General features: G+C 57.4%; 8 protein-coding genes and 1 non-coding gene across 9 annotated transcripts; 4 read left to right on the forward strand and 5 right to left on the reverse strand.

Moving 5' to 3' along the window:
• Positions 1-350: 350 nt before the first annotated feature.
• Positions 351-2,152, forward strand: B0H64DRAFT_119554 (uncharacterized protein). Its single transcript, XM_062797924.1, has 4 exons — positions 351-749; positions 814-1,097; positions 1,153-1,277; positions 1,336-2,152. The coding sequence occupies exons 1-4, from the start codon at positions 479-481 to the stop codon at positions 2,063-2,065; spliced, it is 1,410 nt and encodes a 469-aa protein (XP_062660682.1). The 5' UTR covers positions 351-478; the 3' UTR covers positions 2,066-2,152.
• A 19-nt stretch (positions 2,153-2,171) lies between these two features.
• Positions 2,172-3,671, reverse strand: B0H64DRAFT_473317 (uncharacterized protein; the record flags this gene model as incomplete). Its single annotated transcript, XM_062807987.1, has 2 exons — positions 2,423-3,671; positions 2,172-2,358 (listed from the first exon to the last, which is right to left on the reverse strand). The coding sequence occupies exons 1-2, from the start codon at positions 3,364-3,366 to the stop codon at positions 2,172-2,174; spliced, it is 1,131 nt and encodes a 376-aa protein (XP_062660683.1). The 5' UTR covers positions 3,367-3,671.
• B0H64DRAFT_t63 lies at positions 3,658-3,751 on the reverse strand. Its single transcript has one exon. It is a non-coding gene; the product is annotated as a tRNA-Ile (tRNA).
• Positions 3,752-4,206: 455 nt separating this feature from the next.
• Positions 4,207-4,957, reverse strand: B0H64DRAFT_416367 (cutinase-domain-containing protein; the record flags this gene model as incomplete). Its single annotated transcript, XM_062805162.1, has 2 exons — positions 4,207-4,692; positions 4,760-4,957. The coding sequence occupies 2 exons, from the start codon at positions 4,955-4,957 to the stop codon at positions 4,207-4,209; spliced, it is 684 nt and encodes a 227-aa protein (XP_062660684.1).
• A 3,298-nt stretch (positions 4,958-8,255) lies between these two features.
• Positions 8,256-10,347, forward strand: B0H64DRAFT_119569 (uncharacterized protein). Its single transcript, XM_062797925.1, has 3 exons — positions 8,256-9,090; positions 9,156-9,690; positions 9,741-10,347. The coding sequence occupies exons 1-3, from the start codon at positions 8,615-8,617 to the stop codon at positions 10,209-10,211; spliced, it is 1,482 nt and encodes a 493-aa protein (XP_062660685.1). The 5' UTR covers positions 8,256-8,614; the 3' UTR covers positions 10,212-10,347.
• B0H64DRAFT_372569 (glycoside hydrolase family 10 protein) lies at positions 10,347-11,908 on the reverse strand (the record flags this gene model as incomplete). The annotated part of the gene is made up of 3 exons (XM_062802231.1): positions 10,347-10,424; positions 10,735-11,492; positions 11,551-11,908. 3 exons carry the CDS (start codon positions 11,906-11,908, stop codon positions 10,347-10,349), a joined length of 1,194 nt encoding a protein of 397 aa, XP_062660686.1.
• Positions 11,909-12,743: 835 nt separating this feature from the next.
• Positions 12,744-16,376, reverse strand: B0H64DRAFT_357072 (Retinoic acid induced 16-like protein-domain-containing protein). Its single transcript, XM_062801611.1, has 4 exons — positions 16,250-16,376; positions 16,020-16,133; positions 15,034-15,962; positions 12,744-14,985 (listed from the first exon to the last, which is right to left on the reverse strand). The coding sequence occupies exons 1-4, from the start codon at positions 16,256-16,258 to the stop codon at positions 13,074-13,076; spliced, it is 2,964 nt and encodes a 987-aa protein (XP_062660687.1). The 5' UTR covers positions 16,259-16,376; the 3' UTR covers positions 12,744-13,073.
• Positions 16,377-17,353: 977 nt separating this feature from the next.
• Positions 17,354-19,814, forward strand: B0H64DRAFT_119583 (Alpha/Beta hydrolase protein). The gene is made up of 3 exons (XM_062797926.1): positions 17,354-18,401; positions 18,453-18,705; positions 18,757-19,814. Exons 1-3 carry the CDS (start codon positions 17,539-17,541, stop codon positions 19,597-19,599), a joined length of 1,959 nt encoding a protein of 652 aa, XP_062660688.1. The 5' UTR covers positions 17,354-17,538; the 3' UTR covers positions 19,600-19,814.
• A 52-nt stretch (positions 19,815-19,866) lies between these two features.
• Positions 19,867-21,990, forward strand: B0H64DRAFT_391495 (uncharacterized protein). The gene is made up of 6 exons (XM_062803478.1): positions 19,867-20,031; positions 20,092-20,162; positions 20,243-20,373; positions 20,433-20,549; positions 20,625-21,465; positions 21,552-21,990. The coding sequence occupies exons 1-6, from the start codon at positions 20,010-20,012 to the stop codon at positions 21,780-21,782; spliced, it is 1,413 nt and encodes a 470-aa protein (XP_062660689.1). The 5' UTR covers positions 19,867-20,009; the 3' UTR covers positions 21,783-21,990.
• Positions 21,991-23,523: the final 1,533 nt, after the last annotated feature.

Genomic DNA, 23,523 nt, shown 5'->3' on the forward strand with positions numbered 1-23,523 from the left:
CGACATACAAGTAATCCAAAGCCAAGACCATGAAATCGGAGACTAGTCCTATTATGGCCGGTGTTGGAATGGTTCTGGTCTTTTGTGGTCCGCTCATCCGCACCCTCGTTCCTGAATCCTTGACCCGTTTTCGCTCATTGACAACTTGAAGCAACAGATTCGGAAACGTCCGCAAAATCCTCCCAAAATTGTCGTTCTTATCGCTGCGTGGCCATTGATCATACTGTGGTACGGTGGCTAGTTGGAAACAGGACCAATCAGCACGTGTCCTCAAGCCCTTCCGGGATCGTGAGACCTGTGGAAACGTCCCCATCCCACCCTCCTGGAGTCCTGGTATGGATGTACCTAGCCACCCAGTTACAGTTTACTCACTCAACAACCCACAGCGAGGTATTTTTACTAGACCGGAATCCGTTGCGCCCCGTCGTTAGTGCCAATTCTCGTCTGGCACAGCCGCACACCGAATCTCGATCCCGAAATGCGTCGCAGTCTTCGGCGATCCTGTGCTGCTTGTGCTAAATCCAAGCACAGCTGCGACCTCGCCACACCCCGTTGCTCTCGCTGCACCAAACGCAAAGTGCAGTGCGTTTACGCAAACGAGCCCCTTACCGCCGCCCTCTTACCATCATCAGACGAGTCCGGAGCATCCGGGCCCTTAGTTGGCTACAAGTTCCCACCAGTTGACCCCTTTGAATCATACCCCTCCACGAGGTTGCCCCGGGTGCATGTCCAACGTCTCATCCACAGCTGTATGTCTGCTTCTTCCCACCTCCGCCATACATCCTGGCTGGGCCTGTCACTCATCAAGTTTAGTTCTCCACAAGATTGCTTTCCAATATTACCCCCTCGATCTCAACGCCACCACAAATCCCTTTCTCGTGTCCTGGTGGCCACTCGCTCTCGGTGACCCGGCTTTGTTTCACGTGTCTCTGCAGACGGCATGCCTGGACGAGGAGTTGATAGCCCAAAGGGGCTTTCACAACTCCGAGATTCTCATGGCTGATTCTGTCGCTTTACTGCGCCGGAAGGTTGAGAACACATCCCTGGCTGTGCAAGACGGGACCATGAACTCAGTCATCACTCTGGCAACTATCGAGGTAAGCCACCACGCTTATTATTCCGGTCGAGCCTAACTGACCCGCCCCTCCCCAGTTCGGCAAAGGCAATATCGAGGTCGCCCAAATGCACGTCGACGGAGTAAAACGGCTGGTCGGCCTGAGGGGCGGCATCAACTCCGTGAGGCAGACCAGCCCGCTCACTGCAAGGATGGTTAGCTGGTAAGTACCCAGCACTACCCCACTAATTAATGAAAATGCCAACACTTACACGCGCCAGGGTGTCGATGCTCATCATGGGCCATCCCCAGTTCGATACACAAGATGACATGGGAACTGGGCATGGCATACCCCCTACTCCAGAATGGCAGCTGAGTTCGGCCACCATCCACGAAGCTCCACCCGAACTCACTTGTCTGGACATCGATCGCGAAGTCAACGAGGTCTTCATCCGCCTCCGCAGTGTCTTCCAAAGGGCACAACAGATACCGTTTACGACCACCCGGCTCCATGATTTGGCGTGCTTCGTCATCCACCGGCTTCTGCCTTCGGTTCTGGACATGGCGAGCGAAACAAAGCCGCTTACCGAATGCGTGCGCTACGCAATTATTCTCTACATGTTCATTATGCAGGGCCCGACCTACTTTACACATGTAGTAATATTCAGCCAGATTCTTGGCCGGCTCGTCAAGCACCTCCAACTGCGAGAGCAGGACACGCAAGACCCGATCACCGTTTGGTTCCTCGCCGTTGGGATGGTGGCATCGACCGGCACACCCTACTACTCGTGGTTTAGGGACACAGCAAGGGTCACGGCTGTGGAGTTGAACCTGAGTACCTGGGATGACGCCTCAGCTCACGTGAAAAGCGTTTTGTGGCTGGAGACACGGCAGGGTGAAGACATATTTCGGCCACATTGGGACGCTATTTTCAACGGAACGAGCACCCCAGAGCCGTCAGATTTGGCGGTCCATGGGTCACCAAATATACCTAGCGCGGCATTCATATGACATACAAGCTCATAATACCGTAAACGCGAGAGATCCGTATCCATTAGTTGGGTGAATGTGATGTGCCTTTTGTAGGGATATCAGGAAGGGTGTTCTATGGGGGTTTTCAGTCAAACGACCGAATGAAACCCCGCCAATCATCCCCGCAGAACTCTGTTGTCTCGGCATCACTCTCACTCTCCTCCTGTAGCCTCGATACCCTCACCGTCGGCGGGCCTGGCACACCACCCATGTCCACCGAGACGCGAAACTCGGGCTCCTCCTGACCATACAACACGCCCATCCTCCACCCACTGGAACAGGCACGAGCCGCACCCGCTCCTCGTCCCAAACGTATTCAGCTCCACCAGCTCACACCTGTCCGCATCCTCGTCATAAAACAAATCAAACGAGAACCCTTGCTCCATCATCAACCGATCCAGCCCATCCCCCCTCCTCTCCACCTCTACCAGAATCAACCCCCTCACCTCCTCCGCCCCCTCCACCACCCTCCTCACCACCCTCTCCTGGCCCCTCTCATCCACCCCCTGAAACCGCCACGGCCGATACCACCGATACTGACTCACCCCCACCACCCTTCCATCCCCAGGGCAACAAAACACTCTATACTCCCTCTCGGCCGCCATCCTTCCATCAAACCCCAAAAAGAACAACTCCACCCCCCCATCCCCTTCCTCACCCCCATCCCCATCCCCCCGTTCACCCCCCTCCAAACACCTCACCACCGCATTCCTTGCCCTCACGGACGTAACCAACCTCTCCACAACCCCCTCCACATCCCTCAACGGCGCATTCCCGCCGGCCCCATCCTTGGGCGAGCACGCCGCCAGGCGCAGGAAGAGGCCTTGCGGGGGGAAGACCAGCTGGGCGCGGAGCACGGGCAGGAGCAGGTCGGACAGGTCTTCGCGGAAGGTGCGGTTGGGCTCGCCGCGCGGGAGGGAGGCGTTGGTGGCGGCGAGGAGGAGGCGGGTTTGCGGGGGGGTGAGGGTGATTGTTTGGATGGGGGGGATGGGGGTGGTGGTGGTGGTTGTGGTAGTGGTGGTTGTGGTAGTGGTGGGTGGAGATGAGGAGGGTGGAGATGGGGAGGGTGAGGTGTTGGGTGGTGGTGGTTGGGGGGGCTTTTGGCGGGTCTGCAGGATCAGGGGGAGCCAGCGCTTGAAGGAGTAGGGCGTTTCGTCGGGTAAGGGGAGGCCTGGGGCCAACGCGGCTGGGTGGAAGCAGGTGTTGAAGGCTTGCTGGGGCGTGTCGTGGTGGCGCTCGGCCTCGCTGACCAGGAGGGAGTTGACCTTGACGAGTTTCATTTTCGGCGCTTTTTCTGCGTTTTGTTACTTGGTGATGCCTATGGCCGATGGATGGGGGAGGATGTGGTCGGGACCTCGATTGTTTCCAAATGAAATAATAATCGAAGTTGTGGGTTGAAGGTGAATGAATGGATTAATTAGGCAACAGCCAGCACAAACAAGATGGTACAAAACAAAACTTAAAATCCTTCTTGTTCAGACCTCAGACAAAACACTGGTTGTTTGTCCTGCCGAGACGGTGGTTCAAATCACAAGACCAAGCAAAAAGAACTGCGCGAAAGCAAAAGAGAATGCCCAATAACAGGATTGAACTGTTGACCTTCGCATACCTTATACGGGTTTCCCGGTATTAGTACGACGCTCTAACCAGCTGAGCTAATCGGGCTGCTTGATTGGTTGTAGGTTCCATCTGTGGGAACATGAGTAGCAGTTGCCATCGGTACCCCGAAAAGGGGTTGGAAGTTTTGGCACATACCTTTTCTGTTCTTCTTATCTTTTCCTATTCGTGTTGTAATTAGGTGGTGGTAGTGGGTATATCAGTACACAGGTACATAAGTCTGTCGAGCTAATAATTCTAAAAACAAGGCTTTGCAAGGTGGTATTACTCTACTGATATAGATAAACTCACAAGAGAGTATACCTTGAGTTAATTAGAGTCTAGGATAGGGGAGTCTTTCTCTTCACACTTCTCTGAATAGACATTTTGCCGCGTACTTGCAACATGGGACCTGGTTTCACGGCAATGATTACAGCGGAGAGATTGGTATTGTCTTGTACTATTTAGAAGCTCAACTATTGGAACATACTTCCTCAATCACAAGCTATCACCATCCCTTATCTTTACGCGCTCTCGATCTTCTGCTTGAGGAACTCCGGAGCCTCGCTTGCGGCCACACGACCATAGGCAAAGTGGGGGGCGGCGACGATGAGCGAGCCGGTGCAGACCCGGTCACCCGCGTTGCAGAACACCTTGAGCTTGTCGTCGGGGAAGTCGGGGATCGAGCCGCGGTTCTGGGCGTTCTTGGTGTAGCCGAAGAGCACGACGCCCTTGACCTGGTCCTGCACCTCGGACGGCAGCTGGCCGAGCGAGTTGGACATGACGGCGGTGCCCTGGCTGTAGCCGCCGGCAACGACGGCCGCATCGGGGCACTTCTCGTTGGCCATGGTGAACATCTTCTTAGCCTCGTCGATGGCTGCCTTCGACGTGCCCGCGGGAAGAGCGTTATCCCCCAGCCCCGCGTCGTACGGGCCGCCCACACCCTGCACCCACATATCCGAGTAGGTCCTCGTGAGCGCGCTCGCGACCGCAGGTCCCGTGCTCGAGCCCTATCAGAGTGTTGGTTTGTTTTCCAGGAAAGACGACCAAAGGATAAGGAGTCGAGAGCAAACGTACCATGTTACCACGCTCACCCGAGGCCCGGGCAAAGATGAAGATCACCTTGGGGCAAGCCGCCGCGTTGCCGTCCTGGAGGTCGTTGCGGGTGCTGCTGCCACCCCACTGACGGGCCATAACATCGGCCATGTCGTTGGCGGGCGCAGCCGGAAGAGCGGCGGCAAGGCCAGCAGCACCGAGAATCTGGACGAACTTCATGGTTGCGGTTGGAGAGCGTTGTCGAGCGAGGGATGGGCAAGGTTGTGTCGAAGGGAACGAGTGAATGAAGTCCTGGCGAGCACCAAGTTGAACATCAGGATCGTTGACTCCAGGTCCCTATTTATGCGCAGAGCTCAAGGCTCGAAGCTCGAGCCCTCACCACCCTTGGCAGCCCCGATGCTTCACACATCTCACTGTCAAAGAGGGGGATCGTGGGGCGAACCCCAATGCCGGAGACCAACCCATACCGCGATCGTACTAGCTGTGCGTCGATCCCCAGCCAAGAACCTCACCATCTTTAGTGTTGCGACTGGTGGAAGCGGAGAGGTGTGCTTATTCCGGGCTCGGGCGAGTTGCCAATGGTACTGTGATTCCCAACGCAGCAGGTCCGAGGATTCTTGGGATGGGGAATCCTGGTGTCGAATCCCGCCGATTGGATGAGGATCTGCGGTGCCGGCGCCAACGCCACGCCGGGGCACCCGGAGGAGTTCCACATCCCATGTGCCCGGCCTCTCCGCTGCCAAATGCCGGGATCCACCGTTTGGTGAAACACGACTCAGGCACAAGGCTTGGGGGCAGACTGCCTGAAGGAGTGTTGCTTGCGATTGGCGGGAATAAACACTGAGACAGGAGGTACAGGACAGCAACGTCAACCAAACCTCCCTCAGACCTCGGGCCATATCATACGTTCATGAGTACCGCAAGCCACCACAGTGGTTATTACAATGCAATTTTCCCATCACCGAACCTCGGTCGACCTCGGTGCTTCACCGGGTTCACCCTCCTTTCGCCCTTTCCCCCCTTTCGCCGCTACCCAGATTCCCGCCGTCTTCAACACCAGTCCAACTCCTCGGTCATTTGTTGCAGGAGATGGTATATCTTCTGTCCCGACAGGTTCCCCAACGGGAGGCGGTTTCCGTTTCGAGATGCGCGACGTCGTCCTACCAACATCGCACAACCCCAAGGGTTCTCAACATTCCTGCCTCCGTAACGGAGCCGCCACCGGAGGGATACTGGGAGCGGCGACAAGGCCCAACTTCGCTCGGCTGCCGCATCATACTCTTCCTACCGGTGGTGGTGAGTATAACCAGGTGGGGGACCTCCCTTTATGTTGCGGCTGATTACCGTTGTTGTCGGATATAACTCAGCTCCGAGCGACACTTGACGCTGTAACCATACCACTGACGGGGCTCGCGTCCATTTTATCTCCCAATACAGAGAAGCACGGATACGGGCAAGGTTGGCCAAAGGTATGCCAAGGAAGCAGAGGAACAAGACCAACCGAGTCCTGCTTTATATAAGGGGCAGCCAGATACTCCTGATTGTACCCATTATCAGACCACCCCCCCTTGGCCATGCTTCAAGCGACTCATTCAAAGTAAGGAATACAGCTCGCAGCCTGGCAATCCGGAAGCAGGAGCCGATGGGCACATTTGTCGTTTTTTTGAATATCGGTCCTTCTTCCTTTGGCCCCTGGCTAAATTCGACCACCATAATTTGACCCGGCAGCCTGATTCAAGTCTCCTTTGTGCACAGAACTACGGAAGACGATAGCCGCCACAGTAACATAACCAGCTTTTGCAGCTTTTGCAGCATTTAGAATTACACCACTAATTCCAGGTACACCCCACACAACAGGTTGACATTTAGCGATTTACAACATAATTATCACATGATATGCATATATACCATATTGGGATACCGGCTATATCGTTATTGGGCTCAACCTCCAGCCCAATTTTTAACTTTCTGATAGTGCTTCGGTACCGAGGCACACCCAACGTAGTGCCCTACAATTGCACTCGGTGCAGTGCCTTGCAATTGCACCCAATGCAGTGCCCTGCGATTGCACCCACCAAATGCAGTGCCCTGCAATTGCACTCGGTGCAGTGCCCTGCAATTGCACTCGGTGCAGTGCCTTGCAATTGCACCCACTAAATGCAGTACCCTGCAATTGCACTCGGTGCAGTGCCTTGCAATTGCACTCGGTGCAGTGCCTTGCAATTGCACTCGGTGCAGTGCCTTGCAATTGCACTCGGTACAGTGCCCTGCGATTGCACCCACCAAATGCAGTGCCCTGCGATTGCACCCACTAAATGCAGTACCCTGCAATTGCACTCGGTGCAGTGCCCTGCAATTGCACCCAATGCAGTGCCCTGCGATTATACCTAACCCAGTTCCATATACATTAGGTCCTATTGCGGAGAGAGCTGGAAAACTGGTGGTTAGAAGGATTGATAAAATGGGGGTCGAGGTTCTAATTGGCTAAATTCGTTACAATTGCAACGCTGGGGGGTCTGTCTATTTTGCACTAGCTGCCCCCCCCTGCAATACCTGCCTAATCTGGGTTATGTTACTGTGGCGGCTATCGTCTTCCGTACAGAACCCCCACGCAGTTCAAGGGCACACAGTTTTAAGCTTATCTGTTTGAGAGCCGGCTTCCTGATTGGCGGACCAGACGACTCTTGTCGTCCCGAATTCCCAATGTTTTCTTTCTCTTCGCGACACCGTTGTCAGTGCACAACCATTCCTTCCATGCAGCTGGCTCTTTAGGCGTCATGATCGACAGTCACATCACATTCTCCAGGCTGCTGCACCCGGAATCCGTGTCTTGGACCCCACAATCGCCCCAAGGATGACAGGCCCTCCCCTGATATCTCCGTGCAATCCATGCCGCTCGGAGGCTGACTGCCGGATAATATCAAGCCGTGCAATATATGCTTTCAGGGGGCCCTCATATCATCCCGCACCCAGAGAGGAGGGGCTGATCATCGTCTTTCTGATGGAGTTGTCCCAACATGTCACACACACTCTCCGCCGGCAAAGAACAGCTGTCGAACATTCCGTTGCATTGGGTGGCTGGATTCCCCGGTCAGCTAAGCACCATGTTCAGATCGCCAAGCACCACACAGAGGGATTTCGAGATCGAAGCTGGTGACGGCTTCGCTTCAGGAGCTTGGCAATATGTCGAGTGTCAGTACCCACCCGTCAACGCGGATCGTGTCCTGTCTTCGGATGCCTTCCCGACCAGCCGTCAACAAGATCACCCTCCTCCTGCACATCCCAACGGTGGCCAGCCGAAACCTCCCTAACGAGCTCGGCAAACTGCGCTTCTGAAGATCCTCTCTTTAAGCGCGACTAAACCATGCTGCAGGTCCGGATTAATATGGCCTTGCCGCCCTTGCCCCCAACGTTCTTCAGCCTCCAACGGGGCGCGGCAGGAGGAGGATTCCCGGGATCAGCCGCCCCATGCCATTGATTCTCCGACACATGCTCGTTGTAAATTAAAGCAGAGCCGGCAAAAGGGTCGATGATCCGATTCTATGGGTCCGCTGGGGTGACCGACTCTGGGCGGCGGAACGACGGACGAGAGTGCGAGATGGTATAATAAGGGTGGTGAAAGCACCGGACGATCGGGTCCAGGAATGGCACCACCACGCTCGTCAGTCACTACTGCTTCTTAAGCAACGAGGGCGAGGAAGTGCCCGGACCCCCACCCCTCGGCCCATCCCGCAGCCGTATAATTATAAATTATATCTCGGCTTGCCTTTCCCTAGACTTCTTCCCGCGACCAGGCCCGACCCCAGATAGCGGCGCGAGACACGGATATCCCCAAGAATAGCTACCCGTTTCCCGGACTCAACCTCTACCCACCCCATGCAGACCCTCGCGCCCCTTTTCGCCCTCTTGGGCTTGGCGGCGACCTCGCATGCCCTCCGGTTCTCCAACGAGACAGACCCGCTCGCCGACTGCCTGACCAAGGCCGCCGTGCCCGTTGGTGCCTCTGGGACGCCGGACTACCAGATCGACGTCTCGAGCTTCAACCTCCGGCTCAACTACACGCCCGTGGCGGTCGTTGCCGCTTCGACGGCCCAGCACGTCCAGGATGCCGTCAGCTGCGCAAACAAGCTGGGCATCAAGGCCACTGCCAAGTGCGGCGGTCACAGCTACGCTTCCTTCGGCCTCGGCGGCGAGGATGGCCACCTGGTCATCGAGATGAGCCGCATGAACAAGGTCGTCTTGGACAACACCACGGGCATCGCCACGGCCGAGGGCGGTACCCGTCTGGGCCATCTCGCCACGGAGCTCTACACCCAGGGGAAGAGGGCGATCAGCCACGGAACATGCCCTGGGTAAGTGACCCAGCTGCAAACAACAGACAGACCCTTGAGAGAGACCACGAACTGACATTCTGCAGCGTCGGAGTCGGCGGCCACTTGCTGCACGGCGGCTACGGCGTGAGCTCCCACACCCACGGTCTGGCTCTAGACTGGGTGGTGGGCGCCACCGTGGTGCTGGCCAACGCGACCGTTGTCGAGTGCTCCGAGACGGAGAACGCCGACCTGTTCTGGGCGATCCGCGGCGCCGGCGCGTCCATGGGCATCGTGACCGAGTTCCGCCTCAAGACCTTCGAGGTCCCCGAGCAGGTGACCTACTTTGTCGCCCCCGTCCAGTGGCCCACCGAAGCTAGGGCCCTCGTCGGCGTTACCGCGGTGCAGGAGTTTGCAAAAACCATGCCGGCTGAGTTGAACATGCGTCTGTTTATTGCCCGGCGTTTTATTAACCTCGAAGGGCTGTACTATGGTGACAAGGAGGGCCTGGAGGCTGCTCTCGCGCCGTTGGTCGAGAAGACAAACGCGACGCTCGCGCTGGCGAAGACGGGTGACTGGATGGAGCAGGTTAAGCACTTTGGTGGTGGTTCAAACATCGACCACGGTCACGGTTATGAGGAGGTGAGTCTCGGTTGGTGTCCCCCTGACTGAGCTTCCGCTGACTTGCCCAGCACGAAACCTTCTACTCGACCAGCCTGTACACCAAGGAGCTCAACGACGAGCAGCTCCAAAACTTTGTCGGCTACTGGTTCAACCAGGCCAAGAACAACACCCGGGACTGGTACGTGCAGATCGACCTGCACGGCGGCGAGAACTCGGCCGTGTCCACACCCGCACCGGACTCGACGTCGTATGCCCACCGCGACTACCTCCTGATGTACCTCCTGTACGACCGTGTCGACAGGGGCGAGTACCCGGCCGAGGGCCACACCGTGATGGAGAACTTTGCCAGCAACATCACCCAGGGCATGGAGCGGAGCGACTGGGGCATGTACATCAACTACCCGAACTCCAGGCTCAGCCAGCAGGACGCTCAGGTCAACTACTGGGGCGACAACCTGGCCAAGCTGCAGGCCATCAAGAAGGACGTTGATCCGACAGACGTGTTCCACTACCCGCAGGGTGTCTTGCCTGCTGTCTAAGGGTGGTTGTGACGGGAAGCGGCGTGAAGTGCGAGAGGCTTACATGCGAGCGTCCGGGAAAGAGAGCATTAGATGAGTGATGGGATAGAGGTTGCATTGTATTGTATCGGGTACGAAGCCGGAGATGGGCGGGTCTCATGGTCTGGGGGTGTATGCATCAAACATGACATATTCCAACTTGCCCCTGAAAAAGTCAACCCATTTCCCCCACCTCTGTCATGATGTGTATCTCACCCGCTCCGGCATAATCACCCGGGTGTGGATAGAACGCAATGAATAGCCTACTCGCTCCATACCATGCCACCCAACGCCGCCCAAACCCCCCTTTTCCTACTCAACCAACCTCCCCCGTCAGTATACATACCCCTTACAAAAGAACCACCGCAACCAGAGCCGGCAACACCAACCCAACTACCCCACCCCAAACCGTCCCCGCGCCATTAAACCCCGGCGGCGGCGTCATAAACGCCGGCCGTCCCGTCGCAACCGCCTCCCCCACCCCACTCGTCAAATTCGGCCTCACCCCATTCCCACTCCCACTCCCATCCCCGGCACCACCCCCAGCACCACCACCACCCCCCTCAACAACCGCAGCCTCCCTCAACAACCCCACCACCCTCTCATACGCCACCTTCTTCTCGTACCCTTCCGTCCACAAACACGCCTCCCCCTTCCCCGGAAACGTGCTCGGCACCCAGCTGTACCGATCCGTAAACTGCCACACCGTGACCCCGACACACGCCTCCACGTCCAGACACGACCCCACCACGGCCGCATAGTCCTCCGCCTGCTGCGCGTTCCCCGCCTCATCGGCAGGCAGCGCCGGCGCCACGTGCGCGATGTCTAATTCCGTGTACGCCACCTCGACCCCGAGCGCGGTGAAGCTGGTTAGGATGGCGGCGAGGTCGGCGCGCGAGGGGGTCTGCCCCACGTTGAGGTGGGCTTGGAAGCCGACGCCGTGGATGGGGGCGCCGGCGGACTGGACGGCGCGGACAAGGGAGAGGGCGGCGGCGGTTTTGGGCGGGGTGGTCTCCAGGTTGAAGTCGTTGTAGTAGAGCTTTGTGGAGGGGTCGGCTTGCGCGGCGATGGTGAAGGAGAGCGGGATGTAGGCCTCGCCGAGGGTGGTGAGGAAGGGGGAGGAGCGGAGGCTGCCGTCTTCGTTGAGCGCTTCGTTGACGACATCCCAGGCGTAGCATTGGCCCGCGTAGTGCTGCATCACGGTGGTGATGTGCGCGGTGAGGACGGCGGTCAGGGTTTCGGGGGTCCAGGTGCCGTTGGCGACTAGGGAGGGAATAAGGTTAGGTGGGGAGGGTGGTGGGAGACGTGGTGGTGGGCTTACCGAAAGGGGGGAGTTGGGAGTGCCATGTCAGGGTGTGGCAGCGGAAGAGTTGGCCGTTGGACAGGACCCTTTCCGCGATGCTGTCTGCTTGGGTGAAGGAGAAGTCGTTTTGTGTGGGTTCTGTCACTTCCCATTTCTGCGAGTTCTCGGGCGTGAACATGCCGAACTCGTTTTTGTTGGTTGCGATGGCCTGGTAGGCGGCGTCGTCGAAGTTGTTTGTCTCCATGGCGGTGCCGAAATAGAGTTTGCCCGCCGCCACCATCAGTGAATGTAGGCCCTCGCCTTGGGTCCCGTTCTGTGCTGCTGCGCCAGATGCCAGGCTGGAGGCCAGCAACAAAGTTCGTGTAAGTCTCGACATTTCGAGATTCGGCGTGGTTTCGCTCCTGGAACTGCTCTCAGAACACGTCTTGCTGTTGGATGGATAGATGGCCGCTGGATAGTGAAATGGCCAATAAAGAAATGTTTTGGTACCACCAGATGCCTTTAAGGCGAATGGAGTCTATTTCTATTTTCCGGGTCATCAAATAGCCCCCAGTCTTGAAGGGGATCATGCCGGGTACAGGCCGCCCACATTCCTGCCCCGTTGAAGTCGCGTACACATACGGATATCGGCCTGCGGTCCCATGTCCCTTGACTCATTGGGACGGGACGTATCGAGACGAGACGACGTGGTGTCGTCGATCTTGCGTGTTTCAGCCCGGAACCGTTACCCCTGAACCACGTAACCACTGTATTCCCTTGTTGTGAATGCAGCTTTTGTCAATGCATCATGCGTTATTGGCTTGGAGTTTGACATTCCCCAGTTCCTGAACTTCAATCGAACCTGCCGAGCCCTGTGACATCATGCGGGCATTTCCCGATACGACCTTGTGGTGTTGAGTGTGAATGGTGATGGCGGTTGGTGAAACCGGGTTCGGTTCCAGCTCCGAACCTCAGGGGCAGGGGTCTGCGTCAAATGCAACCAAAAAGTCTTCTAGAAGACGGGCGACATCTTCTCGAAGCCTCAAGGTACGAGGCTGAGACGACGAGTCCCAAGTTTATTTACACTGACGGCCGGCGACGCCGAGTTGCGCGGCCCGAGAAGGACAGCCGACGGTGATGTTCATGGACGTCGTCATGCCCATGCGTAGCTTAGCAACGTGATGAGATAGTCGAGCCGCGTAAACCTCTGGTAGAACGCGGACCGGGAGAGAATCAGTGAAGCTTCAACTCGATAATATGCAACCATGTCATGTAACACTAACTCCGCGTCAACAACAATACCAGCAATCCACTAACACCAAGCAATGCACCCCAAAATCCCAAGCCCTACCTCTCTCCTCTGCGTTCCGGCCCAATACTCACTCTCGAAGCCCAAGCAACCCCCTCAACACGTCGCTCGCATCAAACGCAGGGCCGACACACGCAGGCCCAAGCCAGTCCCTCTCTCCTTCATCCTCAACCACCGATGGCAGCACAGTTCCCACAAACGCATCCCCGTTCATCTCATCCTCTAAACCACAGCCCGCCCCCTCGTCCGCCTCCTAAGCAAACCGCACCTCATCGAACAACCCAGCGCGCACCTGCACTACACTAGCCAGCTCAAACAAGAACGCCTGCAGCACAATAACATTCGTCAGCACATGCGACACCGACACGGACCGGTCGATCGTCGGCGTCCCCGGCTCGCCCTCCCTGGTTCCGGCTCCGGCAGTAACCCCATCACGGTTGTCGTCATCCGTCTGCTCGCCGTCTTCCGAGGGCGCAAGGAGCGCGTCCTCGCCGCCGCCCTCCTCCGCCTTGGCCTCCTCCTCGTCGGCGGCGTATTTCTCGTCTGCCGAGGACACCCCGCCCGCCGTGCGCTGTCTGTCGAAGCTCAGGCCGATCGGCTCGATGGACTTCTCGGTGGAAGGCTTGACGTCGGGGACGCCGACGCGGCGGGCAAGGATGCTCTGGTCGACGGCCTGGAACGCTTTCGCTTGACTTGCGAAGGCGTCAGGCTTGCCGCTGTCCCACGGGCCGCTTCCGGGCATGTTTGAAGGGGAAGGGGTTCTAGGGGAAAAGGACCGCCCGGCTTGCGGTGACGGCAAGTGCAAAGGCGTGTCGGCGGATAGGAAAGAGGCAGGCGTGGAGCGGTCTGAAACGACCCGCTTTGCTTCCTTCCGCCCGCGTGGACTGCCGGAGAGGGTAGGCGAGCTGAGCTCAGAGAGAAGGCGCTGAGCGAAACCTTCGAATCCGGAGGGCCGCTCACGGGACGTGTCACGCCCTTCGTCGGTGTAGATAACCGTCCGTTCACTGGGGGTGACGGTACCGGCGGTCGAAGAAACCGGCGTTTTGGATCGGGGAGGATGAATAGGTAGGTGTTGGCTTGCAGAGTCTGCTATTTGGAAAGCCTCGCGGCGTTGCTGTAACAGATCGTCAAAGCGCGGGACAGTCTCCCGGTAACCGGCGACCTGGTCGCAGAGGGTCTGCAGTATTTTGAGCAGGCGAGGGAGGGCCGACTGGATCCACCTCGGGCGCCGACGCGCCTCCTGCATGGATTGCATCTGCTTGTACTCAATGTACTCTTGAGATTCGGGATCCAACGGGGGCTCGGGTAGCGGAGGGCTATCGTCCTCCTCTTCGTAAACGTAGTTCAGCGGACTCCGCATGAACCAACCTTCGAGGTGCATAAAGCCGCACACAGCGAGGTCGAAGATGGCTTCCGTCAAGGCAAGGTTCGTGTCGACGGAGTTGAGGAAAAAGGTGTCCAGCCGATCCAAGACAATGTTGAGCAAGGGATCACTCGGGTGAAGGGTGTGAGACCGGACGTCCCTCGGCGCGCCGGGAAGAGTGTCGGGGACCGCTGGCAGCTTGTGGTTGTGCGTTGAAGTTTTTGGTGTGACCAGCTTGATGGAACAAGGGTGGTTTTCCAGCCGTAGCAGCGTGTCTTTTAGGATATTATCGTAGATCTCGTCAAAGTTGTCCTCGCCTCCGATACTCCCCGCGAGGGACATCAAGTACTCGACCTCCTGTTGGTGTGCGCCAGATGTCCTGTGATGAGACTCGCCGAGTACGCCTTCGGTGTAGAGCAAGGTGATAACTGCGTATCGATGATGCCTCTTAAGAATCACCGACACCAGTTGAAGAGTGACGTAGACTGTTTGGTTGTTCTGCGACCGAAGACAAGCCAGGATAAGATCGACGAGGTTGAACAGCAACGGATCTGCGGCGGCCTCCCCCTTGGAGGCCATCATGGTGGCCAGGTCCAACGACTTGCGCTTACGGGCGGCGCTGACGACATCTCCAGTGTTGGCACTGACGGAGCCCACAAGGTCAGGAAGACCAAGTAAATAGTGGAGAATGAGGTTGACCATGTCGGGATGGTCCAGTGACTCCAGGATACGGCGGAGGTAGGTCAACACGGCAACGGATGAACCGCCGTCGACATCGGAAGACTCAAGGAGAGAGGGGTATCTGGGAAACGGTGAGCAGGAGATGAGTAAACCGGGTGCGGGTACCTACAATAGCTGCTGCAAGAAAATGACCTGGAAATGCTCCAGCAAAGTTGACTTGACCTCAACGGACCTACAGTGGTTCAGAACGTCCTGCCAGAAAAGCAGGTGGGAGAGAAACGTGTCCAGATGTGACTGAAACTGGAAGGAACAAGAGCTGACAACTTCGTAGTTGGACTTGGGGTGTTGGTAGTCGGAGAAGGCGAGGATAGGTGGGAGTTCGTTGGGTAGGTGGTCGATCACAAGCTTGCGACTCAGTTGACTATACAGAGCGCCCAGACCTGTCGCCATCAAAGTCGACAGATCGCTTTCGACGATCCACTGTTCGAGAGGGACAGAGTTCGAAGCGGCTTCGATAATGTAGAGCAACCCAGTCCTTGCAAAGTCGCCAATTTTGCCCTCGTGGTGAATGTAATCCATCAACAGGTAAAACAGGGGGAAGTCCTGCTTCTGTGTTCTCCCTGCGAACTTCTCGCGGTGGTCCAGTTGCCTCGTGTCCCCATGTTGTTGAGACTTGAACCAAGCGGTCAGGATATCGGGTTCAAGTCGGATCTTTGTAGTGATATTGAAGGCCAGCTCAACGACGCGGGCTTCGGTATCGGCACCGAGGCGGATACTATTAGCGCCGGTTATCCGGACCAGTAGGTTCGTCAAACTAGCGGCAAAGGTCTCATTCTCGACGAAGGCCTCCTCCTCGCTCTCGATCAGGCTCGCGAAGAAGAGCACTGCTTCCTTAATGATCCACTCATTGAAGGAGCTCGTGGCGATCTTGGCCACTGGTATATAGACCTGCTTGGCGGCGGCGAAGGAGATACACGGGTGAGGCAGCGGTCGGCGGGACTCGTCGTTGAGAAGGTTCGTCAGTTCCTGGAGGCGGATCTCGATGTGTTCGGCGGCTTCGTCATCGTGGGCAAGGTTGGACGAGTTGCGCCATGCGTGCTGGTAACGTCGTCAGCTTGGGGGGCTTCCGTCTTTGATGATCCTGACCATGCTCACCAGCAACTGGCTGTACTCCTTCTCGAACCGATGCAGGCGACGGGCGGGATCCTTCGCAAAGTCCTTGCGGGAACTAGCCGACGATAGCGGCGTGTGTGCTAGGAGGCGCGACCACTAGAAGAAGCACAGGTGTTAGGTTAGCGGATCCAAGATTCCAAGTAACTACCTCACGCCATGCAGCATCCATCTCGTCCCGAATTTAAATAATTTGACGGGGAACGGTCACTCACAAAATCCATGGCGTCCCTGAACTCATCTCGGGGACGAGTCCAAACAGTGTCGACGGTTACCTCACTGGGCTAGTCCGGAACTCCAACTCAGCAGTCCCGTCACGGTTGCATGAACTGTCGTGTTTCCAAGTGCCGCGAAATTGTTTGGCCGTTGAAGCATGCATCAGGTTGCCCTGCAGGTCCAGGCCCCTCTGTCGCTTCCTCGGCTGGCAGCAGCTGGGGTTGGGAGCACAGACATCAGCTGCACCTCAGCCAATGATGCCAGTCAATTCCCAGGCAAAGGGTCCACTCGTCCCTTTCCTCCCCCACGATGACTCGACTCTCCAAGTAACTCCCTACACATCGCTCTCTCTCCAAAAATACCGACCTCCCCATGTTCATCCGTCCCGAAACTGTCGTCACTCTCGGATGAATCGAGTTGGGCATGACCGACTAACCTAAATATGCACTTCTGAAAAATCCCCGTCGTAACTGGCCGGCGGTATGGGCGGCTTCCACATGCATCCATCCGGCTACAACCTCACTAATCAAGAAATGGAGAAGCCATGCACCCCCCGCAGCGTTAGGTACCAAAAAAGTCGAGGCTATCTCGCAGTTCAAGAGTCAAGCGACAGCCAGTGTTTTTTAATGAGTTGCAGACTTCCACCGTTGGCCCGCATGTTTTACTGGCCCACGCCCGTAGCCCGCAGGCGGGAATCTGCAGCTCAGTGTCAGGCACACGCTAGCCACATGCTGATTGAGGGGAAGCTTCATGGAACGGTGAACCACCGATTTGTTGTCATCGAATCCCGAAGCATCCCCCGCCTGCACTCCACTCGCTCGGCGGCTATCAGAAAAAACTATGGCACCCACCGCACCTTTTTTCTGCGGTTTCACATGCAGACCACAATCCTGACCCCGGTAGTTGGCCGAAGATGACTTGGCCGGGTCCGCAAAACCGCCACGTCGGATCGCGATTCGAGGCGAAGCAATGCCACAGCAGCGAATGGGAACACACAACCTCCCCGGACTGGGATGTCGAGTCATATCTTGGCTGCAGTAGCAGCAAGGCACTCCCGCCCTGGCCTGGGTGCGAGGGTGCCTGGTGGCCGGCCGTTTGCCCTCGGGTTGAACTATGTAGTGTCACCAGACCTCTTGTCACGGCCCGGCCGCCCCTTGGCCTTTTCGATCTTTCCAAAATATTACCGACCAGAGCTCGAGTGGCTTCTATCTCTCACTTTGTTTCTGTCATTTTCCTCCGAGTGGAGTAGCTTATACGGTAATTCATCGATGCTGAACCCTACGCCAAAATGGGGTTCTTCCTCAGATCCAAGAAGGTGAAGAAAGAGGCACCATCCCCTCGGTCCAAGGGTCAGAGGCCGCCTCCGCAGCTCCAACCGCCGCCACCGTCGCCGCCTACTCAACCCTTCCGGCCAGCCGGTCTTCTCCTTCCACCTCCCGGCTGGAATGATGAAGGCCAATCCCCACCTCCCTATCATCAACATGGCCAGTACCCTCCCATCATCGTGAACCAACACCACTACTATCTCGGTCCCCCGCCGCCCAAGCAGGCCGCGCCGCCCAGACAAGCCCCGCCGCCATCACAAGCACCCAGCACATCTTTGAGTAAACTGAATCTCAGTTCTGCGGTAGACCTGGCCAAGGAGGTATATCAGGGCACCGAACAGCTACTGGACGATGGCCTCTCGGCGTGGCACAACCGCGGGAATCAGCTGGTCAATCAAGGCAACGGGGTAGTAGACGAGGTCTCGAATCGCGTTTGTCAGGGCACCCAGCAGCTTTTGGATGGAATGTTGCCGTCGTTGCACAATTGTGGGGGACAGCTAGTTCACCAGGGCAACGCGGTCGTTGATGAGATATCTCACCGTTTCGACAACGTCTTAACCAAAATCGATTGTGGCGGCTACAATGGGAAAGAGCACGACATATTTGCGTGGCAATCCGCACAAACCCCCGTGCAACCGCCGTCGCCCGAGTTACCAGCCGTCCAGAGAACTCGTTCCAAGTCAAGCTCAAGCAGGAGGAGCCAGGGCAAAGCACACCCAAAGGGTCAGACAACGGCTGCCGCTGCGGTTGTCTCGGGGAGCTTCTTTGCGAAGGTGGATCACTACTCAAACTCGAGGCTGCCAATGAACCTACCGCCCCTAAAGCTGTATGCCTTGCTACGCCGAGCAGTCTAGAGTCTTCACTAACAGGGTCTCAGATACATCCCAACCTACCCCCTTCTTTGTCTAGCGGCGCAGTACTCGGAGAGGGTGTATGAACCGCCAACTGCGCGGGCCGAGCGAGATGCCCACGTGGACGCCGACTGGCGAACGGGCACCAAGGCCATGGTGATTAAATCGGTACCCATGGACTCCATGAACACCATCGTCTTTGCCATCCGCGGCACAGCGACGTTTATGGACTGGGCGGTGAACCTGGATATGACGCCAACGTCGCCAGCGGGCTTCTTGGTACGTTATCTCCTCGCCTCCCCCGACCTTCCTGATGCTAACACAAGCCAGGATGACCCGGGCAACCTTTGTCACTCCGGCTTTCTCTCCGTAGCGCGCAAGATGGTGGGCCCAGTCGCCCGCCGTCTCCGTCAACTTCTCGAAGAGGACCCATGGCGCGCGTCTTACTCTCTCCTCATCACAGGTCACAGCGCCGGCGGTGCAGTTGCCGCGCTCCTCTACAGCCATATGCTCGCGACCTCCAAGGAAGCCGAAACGGAACTCAACATCGTCGCGGGCTGCTTCAAGCGCATCCACTGTATCACCTTCGGCACACCGCCCATCAGCCTGGTCCCCCTGTCAAAACCCAGCGATTACCTCCGCCGCCCCCAGCTCCGCAAAAGCGTCTTCCTCAGCTTCGTCAACGAAGGCGACCCAGTAACGCGCGCCGACAAGGCCTACGTCAAGAGCCTCCTAGAGCTCTTTGCCGCGCCAGCCCCGAAAACCACCACGGACTCGCGAAAGTCGTCGGAGTCGTCGTTCCGCGACAGCAGAAAGTCCCGACGCGGCGATAAGTCCTCCAGCAAGTCCCTCTCGACAATATCATCATCCTTCTCATCCACAACCTCCTCCCGCTCCTCCAAATCCACCGGCCCGGCGTGGACCGTCCCGCCCAGCACGCTAAGCTGTGCGGGCCGTGTGGTGGTGCTGCGGTCGGGGGATCCCAAGGCCCGGCTGAGGAGGGGCAAGACGACTGTTGAGGAGCGCTTGCATGAGGGGGTTGTTGCCCAGATTGTTACGGACGAGCAGCTACGGGGGGTGGTGTGGGGGGATCCGGTGGCGCATATGATGCGGCTGTATGCGGGGCGGATTGAGGTGCTTGCTGTGGGGGCGGTTACGGGGATGGGGTATTGAGTTTGAGATCCATTGTGGTTTATTTTGTTTGGGAAAGATACCATGGCGTTTTGGCGGCTGTTTGTTTCTGTTTTCCTTAATCTGTATGAGGGGCGGCGGTGTTCACAGTCTGGGCATTGGTGTTGATAACCGCCGCCGTGATGAGTAACGAGACACGACTTCAAGATCGATATTATATATGGCAAGGCACATAATCTACCCTCTATTTAACCCAGCCGCTTGAGTTGTTGATATCAACCCCCAACATATAATGATGTTCAGGGGGTCAAGGAACCCCCCAACTCCCCTGCCCGCCGAGCCCGATATCGCTATCGCGGCCGGAATTGACCCCTCCAAAGCTCCCCCGCCAATAAACATTCCCATTCCATCCCCCAAAGTTGCAACTCGAGTACTTGCCAACAACCGCCAAGATGGATCTCGACCCCAAGCTTGGTATGAGCACTCCCTCTGTCCTTTCTGGGCAAAACTGACTCCTAATTTCTCCTGCCACAGCCCCGTACTCGACGGCCGACCAAACATCGTTCGCCTGGCAGACGGCCCGGCAGCGATGGCCCATCATCATCGTTGGTCACTTCTGAGCAGCTTCTATCCGAACCTTGAGGATATCGAAGGATATCGACTAATGGTACTACTACTCTTCTAGACCCAAGCGATTGACGATGCCTATCGCACCGTGGGTTCTTGCGACGCTGGTGACAAACTGGAGGAGGGCAAGAAGATCGTCGCCGAGCTTGCCGAGCTCAAGTACGAGGTGCAACACGACCGAGCCTTGACGTGGGTACGCCTGCAGTTTTCCAAGACAAATAGCAGCGGCTAAAGATACGCCATTACAGGCCCATCCGCGATGATGGCCACCCCGACGTGGCCGGATACAACAAGGAGCTGGAGAAGCTCGGCAAGGTCACTTGGCACAATGCCCCCTGGCTCTTCACCGAGTGCTATCTCTTCCGGTACCATTGCCCCCTATGCCCCTTACGATACCAGGAATCCACTTCCCATCACTAACCACCCCTCCTCCCACCCAGCCGCATGTCCACCTCCTTCAGACTCTCCGCCCACTGGAAGAACTACGACGTCTTCGCCCGTCAAAAGATCAAAACCTTCCGCTCGTCGCGGCCGGCCGTGCTCGAGCTCGCCGCGCGCTACAAGGACCTCGTCACGCAGCTGCGGTCGCAGGCGCCGCACGACCCGGAGGCCGACGCGCTCCTCTTCACCGAGATGTGCGAGGTGTGCCTCTGGGGCAACGCGACCGACCTCTCGCTGCTCACCAGCCTGACCTACGAGGACATCCAGAAGCTGCAGGGGTCCGAGGCCCGCCGCGCCGCCGAGAAGAACATCCTCGTCAACGACCTGCCCCACGTCTACGCCCACCTGCGCGCCACCAAAGAATCGAAGGCGGACCGCCGCGTCGACATCGTGTTGGACAACGCCGGCTTCGAGCTGTACGTGGACCTGATCCTGGCGGGCTACCTACTCTCAGCCGGGCTGGCAACGACGGTGGTGCTGCACCCCAAGTCCATCCCCTGGTTCGTGTCGGACGTGCTGCCGACCGACTTCGCCTCGCTGCTGTCCGCCCTCGCCGACCCGCGCGCCTTCTACGAGACGCCCTCCGACGAGGACACCCTCCAGGGCGTCCAGCCGCCGCGCCTGTCCGAGGCCGAGGTCGAGGAGCTGGCGTTCCTGTTCGCCGAGTGGAGCCGCTTCCACGCCGAGGGCCAGCTCGTCCTGCGCCCGAACCGCGTCTGGACTGGGCCCGGCAGCTTTTGGCGCCTGCCCGGCGAGGCGGGGCCGTTGGTGGAGGATCTGAGGGAGGGGGAGTTGGTCGTGTTTAAGGGGGATCTGAACTACCGGAAGCTGACGGGCGATGTGAGTCTCTCTCTGTCTCTCTTCCATTTTCGAGGGGGGTTGGGTTTTGCTGGCTGGATTGCTGCTGACTGAACTGACCTGTGCAGGTTGCCTGGGACCCGACGACGCCCTTCACCGAGGCCATTGGCCCGCTGGGGCCGGGCTCGGGGCTCAACGTGCTGGCGCTGCGGACGTGCAAGGCCGATGTCGTGGTGGGGTTGCAGCCGGGCGAGGACGAGAAGCTCAGGGCGATGGAGGGCGGGGGCGGTGATTCGGGCGCGCGCAAGTGGGCGTGGAACGGGAAGTGGGCGGTCGTGTCCTTCTCCAAGGGGACGTGAATGCGGTTGGGGGCGCCAACTGCCGAGGCTGTGATATACGCGTAACATATAGACAGATCTGATTTTCGTGTGGGATGTTTGAAGATCCATTTATGGAAGTGGAGGGTGTCACCGGCAAGACCGTGGTGCTTCTTCGGCCGTAGACACGCATCCGGCAGTCTCGAGTGGATGATTCATGCCTCCCCGTGCTACTTCGGCCAGAAACGACACCGAAATGATTTGAGAACTTGCCTTGTCCCGGAAAGAAGCGGCGGGTCGCTGGTAGGAACCTCAGGTTCCGGGCTCACTGTCAAATTGGTATCGGGTCACTATTTTCTTCTCTTTACGGCACTGGGCAATCAAACATCGGTCAGACCACTGGTGTCTTCCTCCTGCCCTTGGCTCCTTTCTAAGAACAGAACAAAAGCAAGACAGCAACAAAACACCAGTGGACCAGCTCGCCGCCCTCACGACTGTCCCCTCACTGTGGTCCAAACTCCCAATCATTTAACCGTCTTGTGTTTCAACCGGATAGCTCAGCTTTTCCATTGCTATATTCATAGCTCCGGGCGGCATCAGCAGCGGTTGGATCGACGGTCTCTCTACATGCATGCAAAGACGGGCCGTCGGCGTTCCCGAATAATGTTGGGCAATGTTGATAAAAGCATTGACCGAGTGTGTCGCTTTTTCAGCTTGGCTCGGAGAAGAGGAGGTATTATCATTGGGAAGTGATACTACCTAGTTTCACCGGTTGGAAGTCACTTCACTCACTGCATTGGATGCCGCTACCACCGGGCGGTCCGAACTGGTTGTTCATCCGGTCATCGGTCGCTGAGGCTCGGCGCGCAAGTGCTTGTTGAGAGACACGGGGGAGTCTAGGTCTGATTCCTCGACAAGGTTAGTGCTGCCCTATGAGCGTTGGGTTTTGTTTGAAACTTTGACGCGTTTCAGTCTTGGTCTCTTGGGGCCAGGAACAAGCCTTCATGCCGCGGAGAAGCTGTCGAAAGGACCCGGTTGGTGACGGGGGATTTTGAGTCTGAAGACAAATTGAATTGTCTAATGGTCCTTTTGCTTCCTTATCTTTGATCGACAGGTCGGCGTGGAGAATGGGGCTGGGGGGAACGGGGCTCCCGCTTGGTGTATCATGACTCCATCGCTAGGGTTTCAGTCACCCCCCAGCTAGATCGAGAACAGCCCCGTCGTCAACGCCCCGAGCCTGGAGATCTGTGCTGCGTCAGCATCACGAAATCCGAAGCGTCGTGGACAGTGAATAAGTTGACGCAAGAAAATCGTCTCAGCTCGGGAGAGCTCCCGGCTTGGCAACAACGCTTGTTGTATCTCCAGGGAAATGCGTTGCTTTTTATAGAATCTTCCACGTCTTCGTGATCGACGGTAACGACATGCCATTGATCAGATTACTGTCTGTACAGTCCGATGCCATGACGAGGCCTGCGTATGCGCAGTCGATCTGGTCTGGGCGATCGCCGTTGGCGTAGATCTTCTGATCTCGCCTCCAAACCGTTGAGACGTCAAAAGATGGAACAGGTTACAGGGATCTAGGGGGGTGGCTGTGCGGTGTAAGAGCCGCTCCAAACCCCGCTCCCCATACCCCAACCTCGATCTCAAATCAAGGAAGAAACCTAAAGTTATGGGTGTTGGGAGAAGGTTTGTGGGGTCCGTTCTAGAACTGTCATTCCCCCCTTGCTTGTGACCCCTCTGGACATGAGACGTCAATGGTTCACCGCCTCAGAAGCGTATCCAA

The sequence above is a fragment of the Chaetomium fimeti genome, assembly GCF_033439085.1.
Source record: "Chaetomium fimeti strain CBS 168.71 chromosome Unknown B0H64scaffold_3, whole genome shotgun sequence".
Lineage (NCBI taxonomy): Eukaryota > Fungi > Ascomycota > Sordariomycetes > Sordariales > Chaetomiaceae > Chaetomium > Chaetomium fimeti.